General features: G+C 42.2%; 1 protein-coding gene across 1 annotated transcript in view; it reads left to right on the forward strand.

Moving 5' to 3' along the window:
* The window catches only part of LOC126355890 (troponin C, isoallergen Bla g 6.0101-like), a 44,478-nt gene extending 23,971 nt beyond the window's left edge, over positions 1-20,507 (forward strand). Inside the window, exons 4-6 of the mRNA XM_050006395.1 lie at positions 2,169-2,288; positions 5,397-5,528; positions 20,262-20,507. Of these exons, the coding sequence (XP_049862352.1) occupies positions 2,169-2,288; positions 5,397-5,528; positions 20,262-20,290 (281 nt within the window). The 3' untranslated portion in view covers positions 20,291-20,507. The remainder of the gene's footprint in view (positions 1-2,168; positions 2,289-5,396; positions 5,529-20,261) is intronic.
* The last annotated feature ends 4,338 nt before the right edge of the window (positions 20,508-24,845 follow it).

The following is a 24,845-nucleotide window of genomic DNA, read 5'->3' on the forward strand; positions in this document are numbered from 1 at the left end:
AGAATGTTCCTAAGTAGCTCTACTGCATGTTACTAATCGGCGATGTTACTTTTGCTTAAAGTTATTCGTAGTATGGTGGGAGAAATTTTTCTGTATAGAGCGAGGTCAGAAAGTGAAATGACAAATAATAGTTACGATAAATATATGTCACTGTTGTTCATGGGGGACGCAGTCTTAAGTTACACATCTCAGTGGAAATTTTCTGTAGGATTTTGTCAGATAGTTATGATATTATAGAACAATGTTAAAAAATGATTACAGGGAGAACATTCTAAATGGAGGCATCTTCCATGAAATACGACAATACTACGAGGGGCAGATGCGGGCGATATTTCAGAAGAAAACGATAATTCGAGATGTAATGCAAAAACTAAAGTACGAGGAAAGAAGAACATCAGAGTATGCAACATAAACTATACATCTGCAGCTACATGAATACTCTGAAAAGTACACATAAGTGCCTGGCAGAGAGTCCGTCGAACCACCTTCACAATAATAACGTAAGATTAACGGATTCATTTTAGCTCTGATGTGGATGACCTCACACGAACCGGCCGCGGTGGCCGAGTGGTTCTAGGCACTTCAGACCGGAACCGAGCGACTGCTACGGCCGCAGGTTCGAATCCTGCCTCGGGCATGGATGTGTGTCATGTCCTATGGTTAGTTAGGTTTAAGTAGTTCTAAGTTCTAGGGGACTGATGACCTCCGATGTTAAGTCCCATAGTGCTCCGAGCCACTAAAGCAATTTTTTGACCTCACACTTATCATTAGGTAGGGTCAATTGCCAATTTTTGCATCATTCATATTTCCTTTCTAAATGGTTCTGCATTTAGTTTTGATCTTCTGATGAATTTACTAGTTGATAAGCATTATCTACAAATAACCTAAGACGGCTTCTCTGATGTGTTCTAAATCGTTTATATAGCTAAGGAACAGCAGAGGGTGTATAACACTACCTCGGAAAACGCCAGACCTGACTTCTTTTTTTACGATTGTAGGTCCGTTAGTACAAACTGTGACCTCTCTGACAGGAAATCACGAATCCAGTCGCATAACTGAGACGATATTTCATAAGCATGTAATTTGATTACAAGTCGCTTATGAGGTACAGTGTTCAAAGTCTTCTGGCAATCTAAAAGTAAGTAATCAATTGGAAATTTCTTGTCGTTAGCACTCAAAAGTTCGTGTGAGTAAAGAGATAGTTGTGTTTCACAGGAACGATGTTTTGGTAATCCGTGTGACTATGTGTCAATAGATGGTACTCAACAAAAAAAAAATGCTAAAAATCCAACACAGATGATAATGATGGTCATAATATTCCGTTCTCAAAAGCGGTGTGAAGTCGTGTTCCAGAAAACTGGTTGCACCTGTTTTTTTCCTCCATGCATTGTTTTGCCTGGATCAAAAATGTTCAAAAGTGTGAAATCTTATGGGACCTAACTGCTAAGGTCATCAGTCCCTAAGCTTACACATCACTTAACCTAAATTATCCTAAAGACAAACACGCAACCCATGCCCGAGGGAGGACTCGAACCTCCACCAAGAACAGCCTCACAGTCCACGACTGCAGCGCCTAGACCGCTCGGCTAATCCCGCGCTGCTAGACGGTTCTCTTCGAGTTAATACGTAATGTTAGAACACGATATATGCTCTAAAAAATCGTCCAAATCGACACTAATAATATGGGCTTGTAATTTCGTGGATTACTCATATTGCCTTTCTTGAATATTGTTGTGACCTGTGCAACTTTCCAGTCTTTGGGCACGGATCTTTCGTCGAGGATGGTAATTCAGGAAGCCACTTTGAGGTGAGAAAATTAGTAATAATAGCAAAATCTAGCCGAAAAAGAGTATACAGCTAGTTACGTGGAAACATAAAATAAAACGTGGACTCCGAAACACAGCGCAATCAAGAAACCACTGTCTCAGGTGAAAGAAGCAAAAAACAACTTTCAATAAAATCGCACAAACCGACCGAGAAATGACCCTCAGCTCTTCGGATCTGTAGCGTCACCCCTGCTTACCCGCTAGCCAACCAATGTTTACCTGCCAGAAACACACACACGCACACACACACACACACACACACACACACACACACGCCTGCATGATTTGTTGGTCTCGCATTAGCTAGAGTAACGGCTCAAGCGCTGCCTCCTGTGGTTGCAGGTTTGGGCCAGCTGGGCTTTGACGAGTTCGTCATCCTGGCGGCCAGGTTCCTGGTTGAGGAGGACGCGGAGGCGATGCAAGAGGAGCTGCGGGAGGCCTTCCGCCTGTACGACAAGGAGGGTGAGTTGTGAACCGCAGCGGCGCGTCCACCCTCAGGAATCAACCTAGTGTCCCAAATTTATTCTCGACGTGCAGACACTGTGTTCAAAGATTGCATTCAAATTCAAAACAGATGGACAATTGAAGGGCTTATTTCAATAGTGGTACAACTCCATTTTGTTCATTTTGAGATACTGAGTCCTAAAGTTAAATGAGCGCTGACAAATCTGCAGTTGAGATACCAGAACTATTCAAGCATATGGCTTCTTGTTAGACATGAACCTTTCCTTCTGTTTGTCTGGATCATTAATTTCAGAAGCATTATAGGCGGAAAAGTGGAGGTAGTGGACTTGTACCACTATTGAAATAAGCCCTCAATTAATTACTGAAGTATTGTGCGGAAGTCAGTCAAAAGTACTTGTTGTTTGCTACATTAGACTTTAAGTAAATCAATTACCAAATACATTTTATGTACACTGAGGAGCTATTGAAACTAGTGCACCTGCCTGATAGCGTGTAGGGCCACAGGAAGCACCCAGAACTGCCGCAACACGACATAGCATGGACTCAACTTATGTCTGAAGTAGTGCTGGAGGGAATAAACACCATGAATCCTGCAGGGCATTTCATAAACCCGTAAGAGTTCGAGTGAGTGGAGATCTCATCTGAACAGCATGTTTGAAAGGCATCCCAGATATGCTCAATAACGTTCATGTCTGGGTGGTTCGGTGGCCAGCGGAAGTGTTTATACTCAGAAGAGTAAAAAATTTGGAAATTGATGGTAAGGGCTTATGGGACCAAACTGTCGAGGACATCGGTCCCTAAGCTTACGCAATACTTAATCTAACTTAAAGTAACTTACGCTAAAGACAACACACTCACCCATGCCCGAGGGAGGAGTCGAACGTCCGACGGGAGCAGCCGGGCGAACCGTGACAAGGCGCCACAGACCGCGCGGCTCTCAGGAGAGTGTTCCCGGAGCCACTCTGTAGCAATTCTGGACGTATCGGGTGTCGCGCTGTCCTGCTGGAATTGCAAAAGTCTATCTGAATGCGCAATGGACATGAATGGATGCAGGTGATCAGACAGGATGCTTAAGTACGTGTCACCTGTCAGAGTCTTATCTACACCTATCAGGGGTCCCATATCACTCCAACTGCACGCGCTCCACACCATTACAGAGCCTCGACCAACTGGAACAGTCCCTGCTGACATGCAGGGTCCATGAATTCGTAAGGTTGTTTCCGTAGCCGTACACGTCCGATTCAATTTGAAACGAGACTTGCTCAACCAGGCTACATGTATCCAGTTATCAATAGTTCCAATTCGGTACTGAAGGGCCCAGGCGAGGCGTATAGCTTTGTGTCGTGCAGTCATCAGGGGTACACGAGTGGACCTTCGACTCGGAATACCGATATTGATGATGTTTCGTTTATCGGCTCGCACGTTGACCCTTATTGATGGCCCAGCATTGAAATCCTCATCAATTTGGCGAATGGTTGCACTTCTGTCGCGTTGAACGACTCTCTTCGGTCGTCGTTGGTCCCGTTCTTGCAGGATCTTTCTGCGGCCGCACCGATGTCAGAGATTCGATGTTTTATCGTATTCCTGATATTCACAGTAGACTCCCCACTTCATCGCTACCTGGAGATGCTGTGTCTCATTGCTCGTGCCCCGACTATAAAACCACGTTCAGACTCGCTTAAATCTTGGTAACCTGCCACTGTAGCAGCAGTAACCGATCCAACAACTGTGCCAGACACTTGTTGTCTTATGTAGGCGTTTCCGACCGCAGTGCCGTATTTTGCCTGTTTGCAAATCTGTCTCTTTGAATACGCATGTCTATACCAGTTTCTTTGGTGCTTCAGTGTGTAAGATACATGAAAATGATTTACTTTGATGTGTTGCCTGTTGACTTCCGTCTCGGGGTCTTCCGACGATATTTAACGATTTTTCTACTATTTAGTCAGCAGTTTGTCAGAGATCCACCCTCCATTGCCGGTGACGGACTGTTGGTGGACGATGAACCTTTCACAATGCCAGCGACTCATGCTGGCAAAATCAGAGCACTACACTCAGACTGAAATCTTCCTGAGAATGTAGTATGCTAGTTTCGAACATCTCTTGTCAGTTGTAGAATCAAATATTCGAAAACAGGATACAAAACGCGGCAATTTGTACCACCATGAGATGACCTTCTGTATGTGGCCTTATAATCTCTCTTCGATTTTTGCAAACAGTATTTATTACTTTTGTTACAAACGCAATGCATATTTGCTTATGCTACAATTAAAAATCAGCCAAAATTTAAAGACTTCTCTACTGCCATTCTGCTTCCCCTTCTCGTGAAAGAAGGTAATCTGTAAGTTAATTTCGGGCTTCTTCGATTGTGGTGGTCGATTATATATGTTTAGGGGTTGCAGTGGTACATCTGTTTTGGGCCGTCAGTCTCTGCACCGTTATCCTTTTCGACAATGAAATTTTCTTACCGGTAACAAGCACTTTGAACTTCTGCAAGTTTGAGAAAACTTCCAGCAGCTGGCCAGTTCGGCAACTAATTGTAGCAAGAAGCTTACGGAAGTTACTTGTGCAAGCTGACGAATTTTGCCCAAAGTCGGCTTGCCGGGGGTGTTTCTACGTCAAACAACTTTAAAAGTAGTTTTTGCAAGCGATTTTCTGAAGTTTACTTGATATTAGACACACGCGTTTAGTTAAACAGCCGGCCGGGGTGGACGAGCGGTTCTAGGCGGTACAGACTGGAAGCGCGCGAACGCTACGGTCGCAGCTTCGAATCATGCCTCGGGCATGGATGTGTGTGATGTCCTTAGGTTAGCTAGGTTTAAGTAGTTCTAAGTTCTAGGGGACTGATGACCTTAGAAGTTAAGTCCCATAGTCCTCAGAGCCATTTGAACCATTTAGTTAAACAGTTTGATGCCTAACTATTGACGATCTATAGTAGTAAATCTCGGTAGGCAGGTAAAGTACCCATCGCCAGGTGCTGTTTCTGTGATTTGCTGAACAAAGCTGTTGATGCACAAAATACTGTCAGAACGGTGCATAACATTACACGCAGTGCATTTCCCCTACGCATCGCCGTGTTCCGTCGTCAGGAAGTCCTCTTGTTTGCAGGTAACGGCTACATCACGACCGGAGTATTGAGGGAGATCCTGCGAGAGCTGGACGACAAGATCACGCAGGAAGAGCTCGACATGATGATCGAGGAAATCGATACGGACGGCTCCGGCACCGTTGATTTCGAAGGTATGGACTCTTGCGCCATTGTCGAAGTACTTACAGGAAGTTTAAGGTACATTTTGGCGATTATGATTCTGGCATTCAGGAAAATGCTAAAAACCCAATACAGATGATGATAATGATAATAATATTTGGTTCTGAATAACATTTTAAAGTTGTGTTCCAGAAAACTGGTTGCACCCGTTTTTTCCTCTAGGCGTTGTTTTGCCTCGATCACACTTCACTCACTCCAATACGTCTGTATTTGTCTTCATACGCATTTTCCATTACAGAGCAATTTTTTCCTATCTAACTGACGGAAAACTACATCTACATTAATACTTCGCAAGCCACCTGGCGGTGTGTGGCGGAGGGTACTTTGAGTACCTCTATCGGTTCTCCTTTCTATTCCAGTCTCGTATTGATCGTGGAAAGAAAGATTGTTGGTATGCCTCTGTGTGGGCTCTAATCTCTCTCATTTTATCCTAATGGTCTCTTCGCGAGACATACGTAGGAGGGAGCAATATACTGCTTGACTCCTCGGTGAAGGTATGTTCTCGAAACTTCAACAAAAGACCGTACCGAGCTACTGAGCGGTTCTCTTGCACAGTCTTCCACTGGAGCAACGCTTTCGCGAGTACTAAGTGATCCTGTAACGAACCACGCTGCTCTCCGTTGGATCTTCTCTGGTATGGATCCCACACCGGTGAACAGTATTCAAGCAGTTGGCGAACAAGTGTACTGTAACCTACTTCCATTGTTTTCGGACTGCATTTCCTTAGCCTCCTTCCAATGAATCTCAGTCTGGCGTCTGCTTTACCGACGATCAATTTTATGTGATCATTCTATTTTAAATCACTCCTAATGCCTACTCCCAGATAATTTATGGAATTAACTGCTTCCATTTGCTGACCTGCTATATTGTAGCTAAATGATAAAGGATCTTTATTTCTGTGTATTCACAGCACATTACACTTGTGTACATGGAGATTCAATTGCCATTCCCTGCACCATGCGTCAATTCGTTGCAGATCCTTCTGCATTTCAGTAAAATTTTCCATTGTTACAACATCCGCAAAAAGCCTCAGTGAACTTCCGATCTTATCCACACACACACACACACACAGATATATATATATATATATATATATATATATATATATATATATATATATATATATATATATATATGAAATGCCCTGCAGGATTCATGGTGTTTATTCCCTCCAGCACTACTTCAGACATATATATATATATATATATATATATATATATATATATATATATATATATATATATATATATATATATATTGTGAATAGCAACGGTCCTACGACACTCCTCTGTGGCACACCTGAAAGCACTCTTACGTCAGAAGACTTCTCTCCATTGAGAATGACATGTTGCGTTCTATTATCTAGGAACTCTTCAGTCCAATCACACAATTGGTCCGATAGTCCATATGCTCTAACTCTGTTGTCTCGTGGACGAATAGCGCGAGCTGGGTTTCACACGATCGTCTTTTTCGAAACCCATGCTGATTCCTACAGAGCAGATTTCTAGTCTCCAGAAAAGTCATTATACACGAGCATAATACGTGTTCCTAAATTCTACAACTGATCGACGTTAGAAACATAGGTCTATAATTCTGCACATCTGTTCGACGTCCCTTCTTGAAAACGGGGATGACCTGTGCCCTTTTCGAATCTTTTAGAACGCTACGCTCTTCTAGAGACCTACGGTACACCGCTGCAAGAAGGGGGGAAACTCTGTTTATAAGGATCATGAAGTTGGAAAATTGCTTAATTACTGAAATATTAGTAATTTCGAAGTACTATTACACTATTACACAGATTGTGCTTATTCTTTACAGCCACAGGACCTCTCTAGAATAGTGCGAATTTATACATCTACATCTACATAGATATTCTGAGAGTCATGGTACAGAGCGTAGCGCAGGGTATCCTGCAGCAATACTAGTCATTTCCTTTCCTGTTCCGCTTTCACACAGAGCGAGGGAAAACGATTGTCTGTGTGCCTCCGAATGAACCCGAAATTGCCGTATATTATCTTTGTGGAGCTTACGCGCAATGTACGTTGGCGGCAGTAGAATCAGTCAGTAAACTTCAAATACCGATTCTCTAAATTTTCTCAAAATTGTTCTTCGAAAAAACGTCGCTCTCCCTGCAGGGATTCCCATCTGAGTTCCTGAAGCATCTCCGCAAGTGGGATGAGAAGATCCGCCTTATGCAAGACACCTTTTTTCTTTTGTTTCACCCAGACATGTTTCAGCACTTTTGTGCTTTCGTCAGTGTGTTCTATTTTTATTTTTAACTTACATTATGTTATTGTTCTCTTGTTTTGGTAGCTGTTATGCTACACAATACACAACATGTCATAGTTTTGAAGTTGTGGTACGTTTTCTTGTGTTGTTGGCGAAGTAAATAGGCTCACTTCTTTGCCTGTGTTCGCGTGGCAATGCAGTTTTTCCATTACTCAAAACATAGGCGGAGTTTTCGCAGCTGTACGAATAAAGCTCTGGTCACCTTGTCCAGACCCATGTTGACTGGCTGATACTGTAATGCACACTGGTAATTGTGTTTCAGCGGTACCAGTACAGGCGCCTAACGGCAAGTAGCGACTCTAACAACGCAAATGCTGCAGCGCACAATCTGGGTATGCAAGGGTAAATAGTTTTCAGACTGCACTGCCTCAAGTATCGAAAGTTGAATTATATCCACCCTGTACAATGGGCCTCGACAAGAACATGTTACCATATGTTACTAGAAGACGCGTGACCTGAACTTTGTTGGCTCTCCGCTTCATCAAAAGAGGACGAAATACATTTCCCGAATTATTGTTTCATAAGACTACCAGCCTAGCTCTAGGTTAAAGTAATCTTAGACGTTAGAACAGGGAAATAAAGTGTACTTTAATCAGAACTCCTGTAATAATAATTTGGCTACTATTACGATGGTTTTGACGGCACTAAACACCCCAGTTCGGAATCTATGCCTTCGCCAAATATGGCAAACATGACCATGACTGGAATATTTATTTTGCTTATTGATGCTAATGCGACGAGAGATGTCTCAAAACACAAAGCATCCACTGTCATTATAGTGGCCGCCTTCTGTAGCCTCGAGGTGACATCGTTTTTCTCTTCTACTAAATTATTTCAACGGCTGCAGCCGTAGGAGCGTGCTATATAAAGGAGTGCTAGGGAACCAGTTCCTCCTGCGAGAATTAGAGGGCGGTCCTCTCATAATACCTGCCAATAACAGTCACTCTTGCCCGGCCCGGGTCCCCGCCAACGGTTCTCGAAATTGCAAACAGCGACATTTACGTCTTCCATTTTGCTGGCGTTAAACGCATTCCTCGCAGGTTCGAGACGAGTTATGTGTGCCCACAGCAAATAACGCCAGGCCAGCACGAAAAACGTTTACATCGTCTGTGTTGAAACACGTCCGAATGACGTACTTGACAAATGTGGAGCAGTTTACAGACTCGGCGTATAATTTTCCGTCAGGACAGATTGAGAACGTTGTACAGACAGCGCTAATATAATACAAAGAAGTGGACAGCGAAAGGCCCGTAAAGACCACTTGTACACAAAACGAAGTCAACACACCTTTATGGAGAAAACCTTTTACTAAGTATTAATGCTCAAAACGCAAGCTGTGGTTGTTGTGGAGTGTTTGATGGTTTGCTTTTAAGTTGGTGGCCATTCAATAAATTAATATAGCGTAAAAGGCGATGCTGAACTGAACAACTCCCCGTCTTCAAGAAGGGACTTCGAACACGTGTGTAGAACTATAGACCTATATCTCTAACGTCGATCAGTTGTAGAATTTTGGAACATGTATTATGTTCTGGCGACTAGAAATATACTCTGTACGAATCAGCATGGGTTTCGAAAAAGACGATCGTGTGAAACCCAGCTCGAGCTATTCGTCCACGAGACTCAGAGGGCCATAGACACGGGTTCACAGGTATGTGCCGTGTTTCTTGGCTTCCGCAGGGCGTTCGATACAGTTTCCCACAGTCGTTTAATGAACAAAGTAAGAGCATATGAACTATCAGACCAATTCTGTGATTGGATTGAAGAGTTCCTAGATAACAGAACGCAGCATGTCATTCTCAATAGAGAGAAGTCTTCCGGAGTAAGAGTGATTTCAGGTGTGCCGCAGGGGAGTGTCGTAGGACCGTTGCTATTCACAACATACATAAATGACCTGGTGGATAACATCGGAAGTTCACTGAGGCTTTTTGCGGATGATGTTGTGGTATATCGAGAGGTTGTAACAATGGAAAATTGTACTGAAATGCAGGAGGATCTGCAACGAATTGACGCATGATGCAGGGAATGGCAATTGAATCTCAATGTAGACAAGTGTAATGTGCTGCGAATACATAGAAAGAAAGATCCCTTATCATTTAGCTACAATATAGCAGGTCAGCAACTGGAAGCAGTTAATTCCGTAAATTATTTGGGAGTAGGCACTAGGGCTGATTTAAAATGCAATGATCTTATAAAGTTGATCGTCGGTAAGCAGATGCCAGGCTGAGATTCATTGGACGAATACTAAGGACATGTAATCCGAAAACACAGGAAGTAGGTTACAATACACGTGTTCGCCCACTGCTTGAATACTGCTCAACGGTGTGGGATCCGTACCAGATAGTGTTGATAGAAGAGATAGAGAATATCCAACGGAGAGCAGCGCGCTTCGTTACAGGATCATTTAGTAATCGCGAAAGCGTTACGGAGATGATAGATAAACTCCAGTGGAAGACTTTGCAGGAGAGACGCTCAGTTGCTCGGTACGGTCTTTTGTTGAAGTTTCGAGAACATACCTTCACCGAGGAAACAAGCAGTATATTGCTCCCTCTTACGTATATATCGCGAAGAGACCATGAGGATAAAATCAGAGAGATTACACCCCACACAGAGGCATACCGGCAATCTTTCTTTCCACCAACAATACGAGACTGGGATAGAAGGGAGAACCGATAGAGATACTCGAAGTACGCTCCGCCACACACCGTCAGTTGGCTTGCGGAGTATGGATGTAGATGTAGAACTTTGGAACATATATTAACGTCTACAGATACGTGTTATGTTAAAAAAAGGGTGAATGAATTTCCTTAGCAACAACTGCTGACGCGACAACCGTTTGATGTAATTTCTCCGTTAGTCTGACCGGCTGAGACAGGCAGTGTCAAGTAGGAACTCTTCCAATACTCAGCCGGCCACCGCACGGTGCTTGGTGCAGGGTACCCTGTCCCGCAACTTCTTTTCCAGTTCCAGCGGGGGAGAAACGACTGTCTGTCTGTCGCCGTACGACTCCTAATTTCTCGTATCCCAACATTCGTGGTCTTTGCGCGCGCTCTATGTTGGCGGCAGGAGAATCGTTCGGCAGTCAGCTTCAAATGCCGGTTGTCTAAATGTTCTCAAAAGTGTTTCTCGAAAAGAACGTCGCCCGCCTTCCAGGAATTCCGATTTGAGTTCCCGAAGCAGCTCTGTAGCGCTTACGTGTCGTTCGAACTCACCGGTGGCAAATCTAACAGCCCGCCTCTGAATTACTTCGATGACTTCCTTCAACCCGACCTGATACTGAACCCAAGCAGTTGAGCAGTACTCAAGAATAGGTCGTACTAACGTCCTATATGCGGTCTCCTTTATAGGCGAACCACTCTTTCCTAAAATTCTCCCAGTAAACCGAAATCGACATTCGCCTTGCCTGCCACAGTTCTCACATGCTCGCTCCACCTCATATTGCTTTACAATGGTTTATCCAAATATTTAAACGACTTGAACGTGTCTGGCGCGCATCGTGGTTTTCGGACAACGCGAGAACGTTAAGTCCTATTTCAGTTTGCAAGAAAGTGCCAAATAAAGTCATGAAATGTTGAAATTGGTGTATAGCGATAATGCTGTAAGTCTAAAGACTGTTTATAAGTGATATGAGCGAATTAACCATGGAAATGAGTCGTTAGAAGACGAGCAACGTTCTTCGTACATCCATAATTGAAATGGAGGACAGTTATTATCCCTTCCTTTCTGTAGTTATTAAGTATTATTTTTGTTAAGTGAAACACAAGAAAGAGTTAATATAAGAAATCTTTATATGTTAATTCGTAGGTGGCCAAAGATAAATACTAAATTATTTCTCAAATGAGCGCCAGGCTCCCTAAAAATTATTTCAAATGCTTTCGGCGAAATATAATGCAGGCTTAAGTTCAGTGACCTCGAATAAATCGTATCTTTGAAAGCATGCATTTTTGGACGAAATAAAATTAGTGAAGCTTTGCACTTTAGTTAATTGAATAACTTGAAATAATTCTTTCTGCTCCAGCTGTGGTGATATGTTACACAGAAAAATAAATCTAAAAACGCGGTGTAATGGCGGCCAATTGTTGCCAAAGATCACCGCTGCTCGTTCCGCAGACACTGAAAAAATGCTAAATAACTTCTTGCAGCTATTACTTCAGGAAGAATTGTTTGCATGGGTTCTTTAAGTATTTTCCGAAAGACCTGGAATTATCGAAGGTTACGAGTACAATATAGATGTTTTAATACAAAGAGCAACGTTCTGGACGTCCATTAACATAAAAAACAGAAGAAAACGAGCAAAAAATTACAAAAATTGATTGTTCAAGCAGGCGAATGACTGTTCGAGAGATTATCGAAGAACTTAGCATCTTGTATGGATTCGTGCAAAATCGATAAATTGCAAATGACACGAGTTAGTGCCAAATTTGTTCGCAGACAGAAAAATAATCGTGTGTCAGTTTGCACAGAATTGAAGGATCGTCTTCATTCAGATCCGTACTTCATGTCGAAAATTTTAACTGAAGATGAACCTGAGTCTGTGGGTATCACCTTAAGACGAAAATTCATTTGCGAATGGGAAACCAGTTATTCTTCTCGCCCTAAACATGTACGTCGGTCTGAAACGGATATCGAAGTCAAGCTCATTGGTTTCTTCGATACAGAGAGCATAGTGCGACGAGAAATCGTCCCAAGTGAAACAACTGTAAACGCTGAATTTTTCAAGGACGTAGTGCAACGTTTGCGAGACGATGTGCCGGGAAAAGGACCAATCCCTTCCTTCTTCTTCACAGCAACGCGTCGTTCCAGACCTCACTTTTAATTCGTGAGTTTTGCGCCGGAGAGAGTCTTCCTGTCGGCCCACGTTCGCCTCACTCACCAGATTTATCGCTATGCTACTTCTGGCTCTTCCCAGAAATTAAAACCGTGCCTTAGGGGCAATGTTTTGACACTATTTCTGGCATTGCGAGAGCCACAATAGAGCTGCTGAAAGCCCTTCCAAAAAGAAGCCTTCCAGAAATGCTTCCAGTCATCGATTCAACGTTGGGATAAGTGCATTGCTAGCTAAGGACAGCACTTTGAAGGAGATTAAATGAAATTCTGTGTAAGCTTATTACTTTGTATCTAATAAAATTATTCACCATATTTTTTATCACACCTCGTACATTGCAAACATTCGTAGAATGAAACCATAGAAGATACGTCAACAGAGAGATCAGAACCTGCTCAAAACAAGTCAAGAAAAAAGTGAAGGGATTATTTTTCCTAGGGGAGTGGAGTGCATGTGAACGGTGAAACTGGTACGTAGCTAAAATTTCTACTGAAACATTCTTCAAGTTATATATTTAGGACAGGTGCTGTAAAATAATTAAAGTATTGCAAGTGACTTCAGAAAACCGATTAGCGATTTCCAGTACATTAAAAAATAAAAGAAAAACAAATGCAAATTCAAAGAGGTAAGTGGGCTGTAAAGGACAGGTAGCTAATTGCTTCGATAAAGTCTAAGAGAGGGGAAGTGCGAAATACGTTCGAGCATTTAAAATCAAACAATGCAAGATGTTTACAGATATCGACTGCTTTGAACACGTTTACTTTCGTCTTTTCCTCCCAAGCGGAGGACATGGGAACAACCTCACTTAATTTGCGCTGCGCAGTTGTAGGCGCTTCTGCAGTGCCATGTTTACTTTTAACTTCGCCGAGAATTATTTTGGTCTTTCTGTGTGCTGAATCTATCTGTCAGACGACCTTTTCGATTTCCTCACACTTTTCCTCCAGCCATTCCACTTAAGCTTCCTTGCACTAGTGATTGCTTTTATATGTTAGTTGCATGCCGTATTACTCTCACTTGCTTTGCATTTAACCTTCTTATAACTATGTCTGACCTTACAACTTCTGTTATTACTCTTTTCAGAGATGTTCATTCTAGTGAAATGAACTACCTTCTGTGTGATTCAGTATAGCATTATCTATAGTTTCAGATAACTCTGAACACACACAATCATTTTCCCACGCATCAATGTTGCAGTTCCTGAAGACCTTCTTAAATCTGACTATACTGTTCATCCTGGATTTTATGAAATTTAATAATTAGAGGAATGATGTGTTTTGGCCAAATTCTTGCGCACCTGTTCGTCTTCGGTATAGCACATCCTTTACGAGAAACACTGGATAAAACTGTAATGCGATCGCAGAGGAAGAAGATATTCGTGTGAACCGAATCCACTATTTATTTTTTAAGGTGGCTGATTTCAGGCGTAATCTATTTTGACAAGACAAATAGTCTGTCTTAGAAACTATGTGTAATTTGTGTGGACAATTGTCGTTTTATCATCACATTTCAGATGAATTGTCCCTTCGTTTTACAATGGGATTCTGTTCAAACAGAAATAAATGCACATTTCTTCCGGCGTGTATTGTTCTGAGATGAATCAACTTTTACGAATCGTTGCATTATTAAAGAAATCGTATTTTGTACTAGGATACATAGTTCTCTATATGTTTTGATATATGAGCTTAAAGTACAGTGTCAGAAATATAACTGTCCATACAAGGTACACATTATTACAAAAACAGAACCTATTCTACAGCTTATATTAGATCTATGTGACGATGCTGTGCTGATTATAAGTTTTGACGATGGCATTATGGCCTTATCACTTTAGGACATGGTGTAAAAATGATCCGAGGTTGGTCATTACACACTGAAACCGGTCATCGTCTAAAGAATTGATATTGTGATCAAAGACTGGAATAAGAAACATTTGACTTGTAAAAGTGACTTATGCCCGAAGCTAGTCAGTCAGTGAAATTAATGCAGGTTTGTTTCACATACGGAAATTTCTTTCTTACAGTACTTAAGACTTGCATGAAACTAAAACACTAAAAATATTTGTATTTAAATTAACATGACATTGGGTTGTTGGTGAAACATGATAACTATTGACACCATAAATAAAATATTGCCTTTGTTTACCAACGTTTTATTTCTTGATCTAGGTCTCTGATCGTAAGCTCATTTACTAGTGTTAATATTTCAAAGTTCTCTTTCATAGCTTCCGTTATACTATGACACAAAGAGTCTACAACCACAAAAAAGTTATTGATACGTAGAAGTACAATGAGATATTCCAGTACAAAAAAAAAGAAAGACGATAAGTATTGTTGGCGTAATATTTAACTAAAAATTTTAGAGTAAATATATTGTTTCCTACTTTACAGTATTGTCTGCGTTGCGTTATGTACTACACAACAGGAAGTCCACAGATTGCTATAATTCTCACAGTGTTCAAGAAGTGAATTTTTGGTACAAACCACATAATTATGATAGAACATAGAGTTTGGGTAAGGGAAAAAGCAATCTGGTTTCACGGTAGCCAATCTAGGAGAATCCGAAAACAGGGAGAAAGAAAATCTATTTCATCATTCAGTTTTAGTTCTAGGTGGCCCTTTTTTTATTTATAATGTTTCAGGCCATGCTTTCATTGCTGTATTTCGACGTCTGTGAAATAATGTTCGTTTCACCGACTTTTGACGATCCAGTATTAATTACCTTAGTATGCCGTCTGACGTGTCATTGTGATCTTGAGCGTTTCTATAATGATTTTTCGCTTTCAGGTGTATCAAGATGGATAATGTGCCCGTATTTCTCTTTGTATAGTCCAAATGCAAATATAAAAGACGAGCTATTTTTCAAGGGTGTCCTCTTATGGCGCTGAAAGCTTTCTCACTTTCGATTGAGGCTAATGTGCGTTGGGCAATTCGTTTCTTATGTCCTCGATACCCCACATACTAAATCTCTCGAAAGAAATATACCGTGGTGACATTTGATATTAGACTGCTTGAGGAACATATCCAGTAATTTTCGGAGGTGGTCGGTGCAGTTATTTCATTCGTTACCGTATTTCGCAAACGTATTGAGATCGCCTCTGTAGTCCTTACATTCACTCCGGTGCAAGGCTGCGAAAACCAGGACACGATTCAATAGCAGCCTACCGAGTTGTCACTGCACCCACGAGACGATTTGTAGTGATAAGATCTGCTTTTTAAATGCTTTCGGTCGTGTCTCTAGCTGATAGATTAAGAAAGGATGGAAGTTGATATTAATGACATAAAACGATCAGAAAGGGAAGAACTTCAGAACATGTAGTTTGATTATGATGTGTGTCGTGTCTGTTCTGTCGGACATGTTCGAGAAAACAGGCGCCACGCATATAATAACATACTTGCGCCTTGACGGTAACGATAACTTCGGTGTAGATGCACACTATGTGCGATGAGGATATTGGACGACGGACGCTACATATTAAGTGAGCGATAAGTTGAGAATCTGGATTGGAACGGAAGCATATCCGAATAGCCGAAGCGAGTAACGCAACGGCTCGCGTAAATAGGGAAATTCGCGATCGGGCGCCGGTCCAGCATAGTATTTCCCATGTTGCCAATGAATTTAATTCAGTGTCCAATACTGGTTCACAGCCGTATTTCTCTTAAATTTTATACACTGAAGAGCCAAAAAATCCGTACAGCTTCCTAATGTCGTGTAGGGCCCCCACGAGCATGCATAAGTGCCGCAGCACGACGTGGCATAGACTCGACTAATTTCTGAAGTAGTGATGGAGAGAACTGACACCATGAGTCCTGCAGGGCTCTCCATAGATCCGTAAGAGCACGAGGGCGTGGAAATCTCTTCTGAACAGCACGTTGCAAGGCATCCCAGATACGCTCAAATAATGTTCATGTATGGGGGAGTTTGGTGGCCAGCGGAAGTGTTTGTACACTGTTCCTGGAGCCATTCCGTAGCAATTATGGATGTGTGGGGTGTCGCATTGTCCTGCTAGAATAGCTCAAGTCCGTCGGAATGCACAATGGACGTGATGGATGCAGGTGACCAGACTGGATGAGGCTGTCTCCATACCTGTACACGTCCATCAGCTCGATACAGTTTGAAACAAGACTCGACCGACCAGGCAACGTGTTTCCAATCGTCAACAGTCCACAGTCGGTGTTGACGGGCCCAGGTGAGGCTTAAAGCTCCGTGTCGTGCAGCCATCAAGGGTACACGAGTGGGCCTTAGGCTCCGGAAGCCCATATGGATGACGTTGCGTTAAATGATTCCCACACTGACACTTGCTGATGGCCCAGCATTGAAATCTGCAGCAATTTGCGGAAAGGCTGCACTTCTGTCACGTTGAACGATCCTGCCTTGACCTTACTCATGTGGTTTGGATTTAGGCACTAAGTTGGTCTTTGATCATAAAGCAGCTTTCGATGGGTTTCTGTTTAGAGCTAACACTCAACAATTGTCTTACGATCACTTTTCGGTTCTACTTAATCCATTTTCGTGCGTAGAACGACTTTTGTTTAGGCAGCCTTTGTGCGTGAGAAACCGTTCCCTCTGTCATTTACAATAAATTCGAGGATTGGTTTATTCCGGAATTAAATAAGTGTTTGTTCATGAAATTTTAAACTCCTTACCTTTCGCAATTCATGTAGTTTTTCTGTGATCATTCGTGCTCTAGGTGTACTCATTTGTCGCAGCTGCGTCATGTGGCACATTAGTAAATAGAAGCTCGCCCTGAATTGTTTAAATGAAAATATCGTCGCCATCGCATTTAGTTATTTTGCGCACGTCTCTCTGAGAATACTTCCCACGGTTTCACAGATTTCCACTAAATGTGAACATAGACGTAGTACGAACAACCTGTCACGTGTCACTTATCTTCCACCCAGAGACCAGCAAAATGCTTCATACCGTCGTATGTAAAATTACGGATCTAACTAGTGCTGTTACACACTAAAGCGCCAAAGAAACTGGTATAGGCATGCGTATTCAAATACAGAGATATGTAAACAGGCATAATACAGCGTTGCGGTCGGCAACGCCTGTATAGGACAACAGGTATCCGGCGCAGTTGTTATATCTGTTACTACTGTTACAATGGCGGGTTATCAAGCTTAAAGTGAGTTTCAACGTGGTTATACAGTCGGCGCATGAGCGATGGGACACACCATCTGCAAGGCAGCGTTGAAGTGGCGATTTTCAAGTACGACCATTCCACGAGTGTACTGTGAATACTAGGCACCCGGTAAAACATCAAATCTCCGACATCGCAGCGACCGGAAAGAGATCCTGCAAGAACGGGACCAACGACGACTGAAGTGAATCGTTCGACATGACAGAAATGCAATCCTTCCGCGAATTGTTTCCAATTTTGAATGCTGGGGCATCAACAAATGTCAGCGTACGACGCATTCAACAACTCATTATCGATATGGGCTTTCGGAGCCGAAGGCCCACTCGTACACCCTTGATCACTGCGGGCCACAAAGCTTTACGGCGTGACTGGGCCCGTCAACATCGAAATAGGTCTGCTGATGACCTACACATGTTGCTTGATCGGACGAGTCTCGTTTCAAAGTGCACCGAGTGGATGGACGTGTACGGGTATGGAGACAACCTAATGAATCCATGGAGACTGCATGTCTGTAGGGGACTGCTCAGGCTGGTGGTGGCTCTGTAATGGTGAGGGGCGTGTGCAATTGGAGTGATATGGGACCCGTGATACGTCTATATACGACTCTGACAGATGACACGTACGTAAGCATCTTGTTTGATCACCTGCATTCATTCATGTCCAATGTGCATTCCGAAGGACTTGAACAATTCCAGCAGGCCCCAACACGTCCAGAAGTGCTACAAAGTGGCTCCAGGAGCGCTCTTTTACGTTTAAACACTTCCGCTGGCCACCAAACTCCCGGGATATGAACATTATTGAGCATATCTGACATGCCTTGCAACGTGCTGTTCAGAAGAGACCTCGACCCCCTCGTACTCTTATGGATTTATGAACAGCCCTGCAACATTCATGGTGTCAGTTCCCTCCAGCACTACTTCAGACATTAGCCGAGTCCCTGCCACGTCGTGTTGCGGCACTTCTGCGTGCCCTACACGGTAGTAGGTAAATGTACCCGTTTCTTTGGTTCTTCGGTGTATCTTGGATATCAAATAGAATGGTTTTGTAATGATTGTGTCTGCTATATGTGTTATAACGTCCGTCCCCGCGTTTTTCTGTCTGTATGTGAAGGCTCATCTCAGGAACTACTGTAGGGATTTTGATACAGTTTTCACTAATACACAGACTTATTCGCTAGTCCGGTTTGAGTACATAATTTATTACCGGTGCACTGGAGAGCTCATGCTGCCGTAGATAGTTAGTACACCAGTGCGAAGGTGGGGCGGGTCCCAAGTCATTTATAATTTGACTTCTGTGTGTGATTATCCCTTGTTATTAATTGTATGCCTTGTGATGAGTTGTTAATTATAAACAGCTTCGTATGTTTGTTCGTCTCCTGTGTCATCTTGCTTGTAAAATATCAGCTGAGAAGAAGATATAATATGTGGCCATTATTAACAAAGCTTCCTGCATGCTCCTTATTTTAACTCGTGACGTGATGGATATCTGAGTTGTCGACTGGGCACCAACTCGGCAATCATCGTGATCAAAAGTCGTACTCTAGCAAAAACCAGAACCAAGGCTGAACGAACGGTCATTATTTGATTGCCTTGATTTATTGCGGATCTCAACTACACTAACCCGAAAAATTAAGCCCCAGCACGTTGTGTTGTTTAGAAGAACTGTAAAAGAATATAAACGGTACTTTTTCTGTTATTTGTTATTCGCTCGACGTTGGACATTTGTTGCAGATGATATTTTGTTCTTCCTGGGAAAGTAGAACTCTTGCTGTGACCGTACAGAAAAAGCTAAAAGCGTACTAATTAGTTGCTGGTTACTGTAGCTTTCAATGTCTTCTCGACAGCAAGTTTTAAAGTGAACGTTTCGCTTCAACAGAAGCATCCGAATTTTGTCGACACCCGAGCTATTTACTCTATCACAGGTTTATAAACGTAACACGCGCGGCTGAAGTAGCCAATCACCGACCGTGAGAAATATGCAATATAGTCTGAATATCGTCTCATTGCACGTCAAAACTTCAGAACAGTCCATTATGACCTGCCCATGTAAATCATGTGGAGCATTCTATTCCGCTTTCTGATAGTGTTACCATGTTCCATTTCCCTCTTATGGCAGCAGGATTGGCTGAGTCTTTTCAGACAAATCCCCACAAGCTGGAAATGGTGCTATTTAGCTCCCAGTTAGGAGTAGTCGGTAGGGAATTACCAGCCTCAGCATACACCTTACAACCAAGGAAACCTCCAGAAGACTTTGGGCGCAACCGGATTGTACCAGCTATTTTTAATTTATTTCTATGACAAATATGCCCATTTCCCACACAAAAATAAAAATGTGTACGTGTGCCCTCGTGTGTATTTTCTTTAACATTGTGAATTTGTCATTCTCTGCTCATGAGATCTAGGTTCGCTGTTACGGAAAATATTTTAATGATTTTTTCCTGTCTGGTTGCAGAGTTTATGGAGGTGATGACGGGAGAGTAATTACACGAAGCACATTCCGGGCGGCGTCTATGGTTGTCCTGTTCCAGGGTCTACGGTTACAACTGTATGAAGCACTGCAGTACATCCTACTATCAGGAAACACGATATATTTAATTTTTTTTACTTTGTTAATCAGCAGAACCATATGGTGTTTATTGTTGTGCTGGTGACTTCACTGTGTAACACAGTTATGAAAATAAGCATTTTGTTGTACAAATTCTTGTTTTATTTCCTCTAACCATTAAATACACTGTATTTTTAACGTTTCCGAACTGACCAAATCCTGTTTTGTCATTTGTTTCCCAGTTGTGTGGCAAATTGCAACAGAATTAAAGGATATGCGTGTCGGAAATGACGCGTACCATAGTAGGTACACTTCAGTGTAAAAGTGACTAGGAACGTAGAACTGAACACGATCTCTAACTTTGGAAATACAAAATTATATGATGCTCCCATGTGTCTATACTTTGATGCAGGAGCCAAAGATGGCTATGATACATACCTGAGGAGGAACAGTGAATGAACAAGATGTGTGAAACAGGCGAAAGAACCTCAGGCTTCAAGAAGAATATAATAATTCCAATCCCAAAGAAATCAGGTGTTGACAGATGGGAAAAGTACCGAACTATCAGTTTAATAAGTCACGGCTGCAAAATACTAACGCGAAACCTTTACAGACGAATGGAAAAACTGGTAGAAGCCGACCTCGTTGAAGATCAGTTTGCATTCCGTAGAAATATTGGAACACGTCAGGCAATACTGACCGTATGACTTACCTTAGAAGCTAGATTAAGAAAAGGCAAACCTACGTTTCTAGCATTTGTAGACTTAAAGAAAGCTTTTGACAACGTTGATCGGAATGCTCTCTTTCAAATTCTGAAGGTCGCAGGAGTAAAATACATGGAGCGAAAGGCTATTTACAAAAAAAATGGCTCTGAGCACTATGCGACTTAACATCTCAGGTCATCAGGCCCATACAACCAAGAACTACTTAAACTTAACTAACCTAAGGACATCACACACATCCATGCCCGAGGCAGGATGCGAACCTCTGACCGTAGCGGTCGCGCAGTTCCAGACTGAAGTGCCTAGAACCGCTCGGCCACAGGTGCCGGCGGCTATTTACAATTTGTACAGAAACCAGGTGACACTTGTAAGAGTCGAGGGGCATGAAATGAAAGCAGTGGTTGAGAAGGGAGTGAGACAGGGTTGTAGTCTATCCCCGACGTTAACCAATCTGTATATTCAGCAAGCAGTAAACGAAATAAAAGAAAAATTGGGAGTAGGAATTAAAATCCACGCAGAAGATGACATTGTAATTCTGTCAGAGACAGCAAAGGACATGGAAGAGCAGTTGAACGGAATTGATAGTGTCTTCAAAGGAGAATATAAGATGAATATCAACAAAAGCAAAACGAGGATAATCGAATGTAGCCGAATTAAGTCGGGTGATGCTGAGGGAATTACATTAGGAAATGAGACACTTAAAGTAAGAAATGAGTTTTGGTATTTTAGGAGCAAAATAACTGATGATGGTCGAAGGAGAGAGGATACGAAATGTAGTCTGGCAATCGCAAGGAACGCCTTTCTGAAGAAGAGAAATTTGTTAACATCAAGTATAGATTTAACTGTCAGGAAGTAATTTCTGAAAGTATTTGTTTGGAGTGTTGCCTTGTATGGAAGTGAAACGTGGACGATAAATAGTTTCGAAAAGAAGAGAATAGAATTTTTCGAAATGTGGTGCTACAGAGGAATGCTGAAGATTAGGTGGGTAGATCACATAACTAATGAGGAGCTATTGAACAGATTTAGGGAGAAGAGAAATTTGTCGCAAAACTTGACTAGAAGAAGGGATCAGTTGGTAGGAAATGTTCTGAGGTATCAAGGGGTCACCAATTTAGTACTGGAGGGCACCGTGGAGGGTAAAATTCGTAGAGGGAGACCAAGAGATGAATATACTAATCAGATTCAGATGCGTGTAGGTTGCAGTAGGTACTGGGAGATGAAGAAGCTTGCACAGGATAGAGTAGCATGGAGAGCTGCATCAAACCAGTCTCTCGATTGACGACAACAACAAAAAATGGTTGTTTGTGAACGGTATCTCATAACTGCCTTGAGGTGCAAAACAAGCCATCTCCCATCCAGCTGCGGCTCACCCGCGCCCAAGACTTGATGGTCTATTACTCGCAAAGCCTTCTGGTTAATTAATACATGGCGCTAAAAATTCCACGTTGAATGTTGGTGTGATAACACTCATCATCACACATTATCTTTGCCAGCTACGTTGCTCAAAAACATAATGTGTCCATAATGAAACTATTCGAGATGGGCATCGTCGTTTGTTGTAAATCGTTTAGCAGTTTTCGGAGTTTTGTTTTGCCAGAATTTCAGTCTGTGCCCCCTCGGCTCTTTCACAACATCAAGGCGATATTAGTGTACGGGTCAACATTGCAGCTACTGCAGTCCTGATTGCTACACCGATTCGTACACGTAGGGTAGCAATCTCGTTGACTGTTGTTGTGTACCTACGATCCTTGACGTAACCCAACAAAAAGAAGGCTAATGGGGTGACATCTGGATCGCGGGTACCGTGTGATCTTCTTTGACACCGCCTGTCTCCTTAAAGTTTGTCATCCACATAATTAGGCTTCTCTTTTTGCCAATTGTCCCTACTCATAATGGGGCCAATAATCTTTGGAGCTCTGTTAGGTCTTTCATTGCCCTTCGACCTCGGCCTCTGAATGCATATACGAAGTGTGCACTACTCGTAAACAACCTGCACCGATGCCTAGTCGGTACCGAACTCACACAGTCCAGCACGACACATGCCTTACCTGCTTTGTTGACCGACAAACACAACCATCCGATTACTACCACTGTTCACATTATGTTGCCTATCCCCTGTATGTGTAACACTGGGAGTTCGGTAGAGAGTTTTTTCTGAAAACTAAAATGCGTTTGGCGTATTACGCTGTGTTCTGATAGTGGTATCGGAATGTGCTGTAAAATGAAACGTTTCATGATAATACATCTGTGCTTGAATACTTCCCTGAACCTTTTTGTATCAACCTTCGTCGATGACCTTCAATTTTCGTGAGAAACAGCCCCGTCTGTAGCGGATATTGGTTAAACATCCATTTTCGTAGACAAAATGTTTGCTTGACACGTGTCTTCACTATTCTTTGTGATATGATTTTCTGTACTTCATTGGGCATCATCCACTGAGGCGAGTGAGTGCTGGCGAGCGCCGAAACTCCAACTGAGTGTCCTAATTTTTTTCCTGTTGTCTCATCTGAGCTTACACTATAGTTAATAATATTCACAGGAATTATGGTTGTGTGCATGAAGGGATAAGTCCATAGGGTATAATTATGACTATGGAAAGTTACACATGGAAACAGAATGCTGCTAGTAAATTTGTTATTGTAGAGGACAGAAATTGATAAATAAAACATATTTCCAACAATAGTATTATACAAGTGAAATGTATCCTACGATCAGAAACAGGAAGAAAAGGTAAGTCATGTAAAGAGTATTTCAGCAGTCAGTCTTGAACAGTAGCATTATAGCCCAAGAACAACGTCGTGAGAAAATACAGGAACGAATTATTGAAGGAAATATATCTCCTTCTTGCCGTAAAAGGGCGTGCATCGTGGAAGAAGAAGTAATGAAACATTAACACTTTATGATTTGTTTCTTAAAGACGAAATTGTCTCGCGAAAGATCGATGAAGGCGTTCGTTAGCATAAAATGATACATCATGCCGCCCCTAAGCTCTGCCTCTCGTCTAGATAGCTCGCATCATCTCAAGATAAACAGCTACTCGTTAATACTGTATTTGTCTCTGAGCTCCAATGCATCATCCTTTACGACTTCCAATTATGTCATTTGTGTAGCTATTAGTTCCTCTCCGACACTTCAGTTTAATGAATTTATGGGTGTTAATGGCCGAAGAAGGGTGTAATTTTCAACCGTGCATACAAGTCAGAAAGCAATCCGATTCTCTCCCTGCTCTGATTTCCATTGCCTATTGCTTCACTGATTTACTCGACCCGTGCCAATATTCAGATCATCTTCTCTGATGAGGTCTCCGCAGAATGTTCACCTGCTATATTAACTGCGTCGCCTGTTTGGCTTTGCAACTCTGAAGTAACTGGTTCTTAAGTCTGCAAAGTTTTTGTTTTTATAGAAATATTACAGTGTACTTGAGTGCGTACTTGTGAAACAAGCTCTTCTCATCTTCCAGCTATATGAGTCTGACTAGATGATGAAAATCTCTCAAATAATATGTAAACAAAAGGTCTCCTTAATGAAAAACAAACACGGGTTTACCTAGATTTTAACATGCTTTAACAGCGGCTAGTAACAGAAATAACATCGACAGACTAGGTATATGTGTCAGATAAAATATCCGGATAGAACAATGGAAGTGAAGAAAGCTTAGAGTTGACGACTTTTCGATGAAGACTTCATAACAGATGGGGCACAAATTTGGATAAGGCGAGAATGGAGGACGAGGATCGACACTTCATTTTTTTTTCAGGGAATCCGCTCA

This window comes from Schistocerca gregaria, chromosome 3 (assembly GCF_023897955.1).
Source record: "Schistocerca gregaria isolate iqSchGreg1 chromosome 3, iqSchGreg1.2, whole genome shotgun sequence".
In the NCBI taxonomy this organism is placed as follows: Eukaryota; Metazoa; Arthropoda; class Insecta; order Orthoptera; family Acrididae; genus Schistocerca; species Schistocerca gregaria.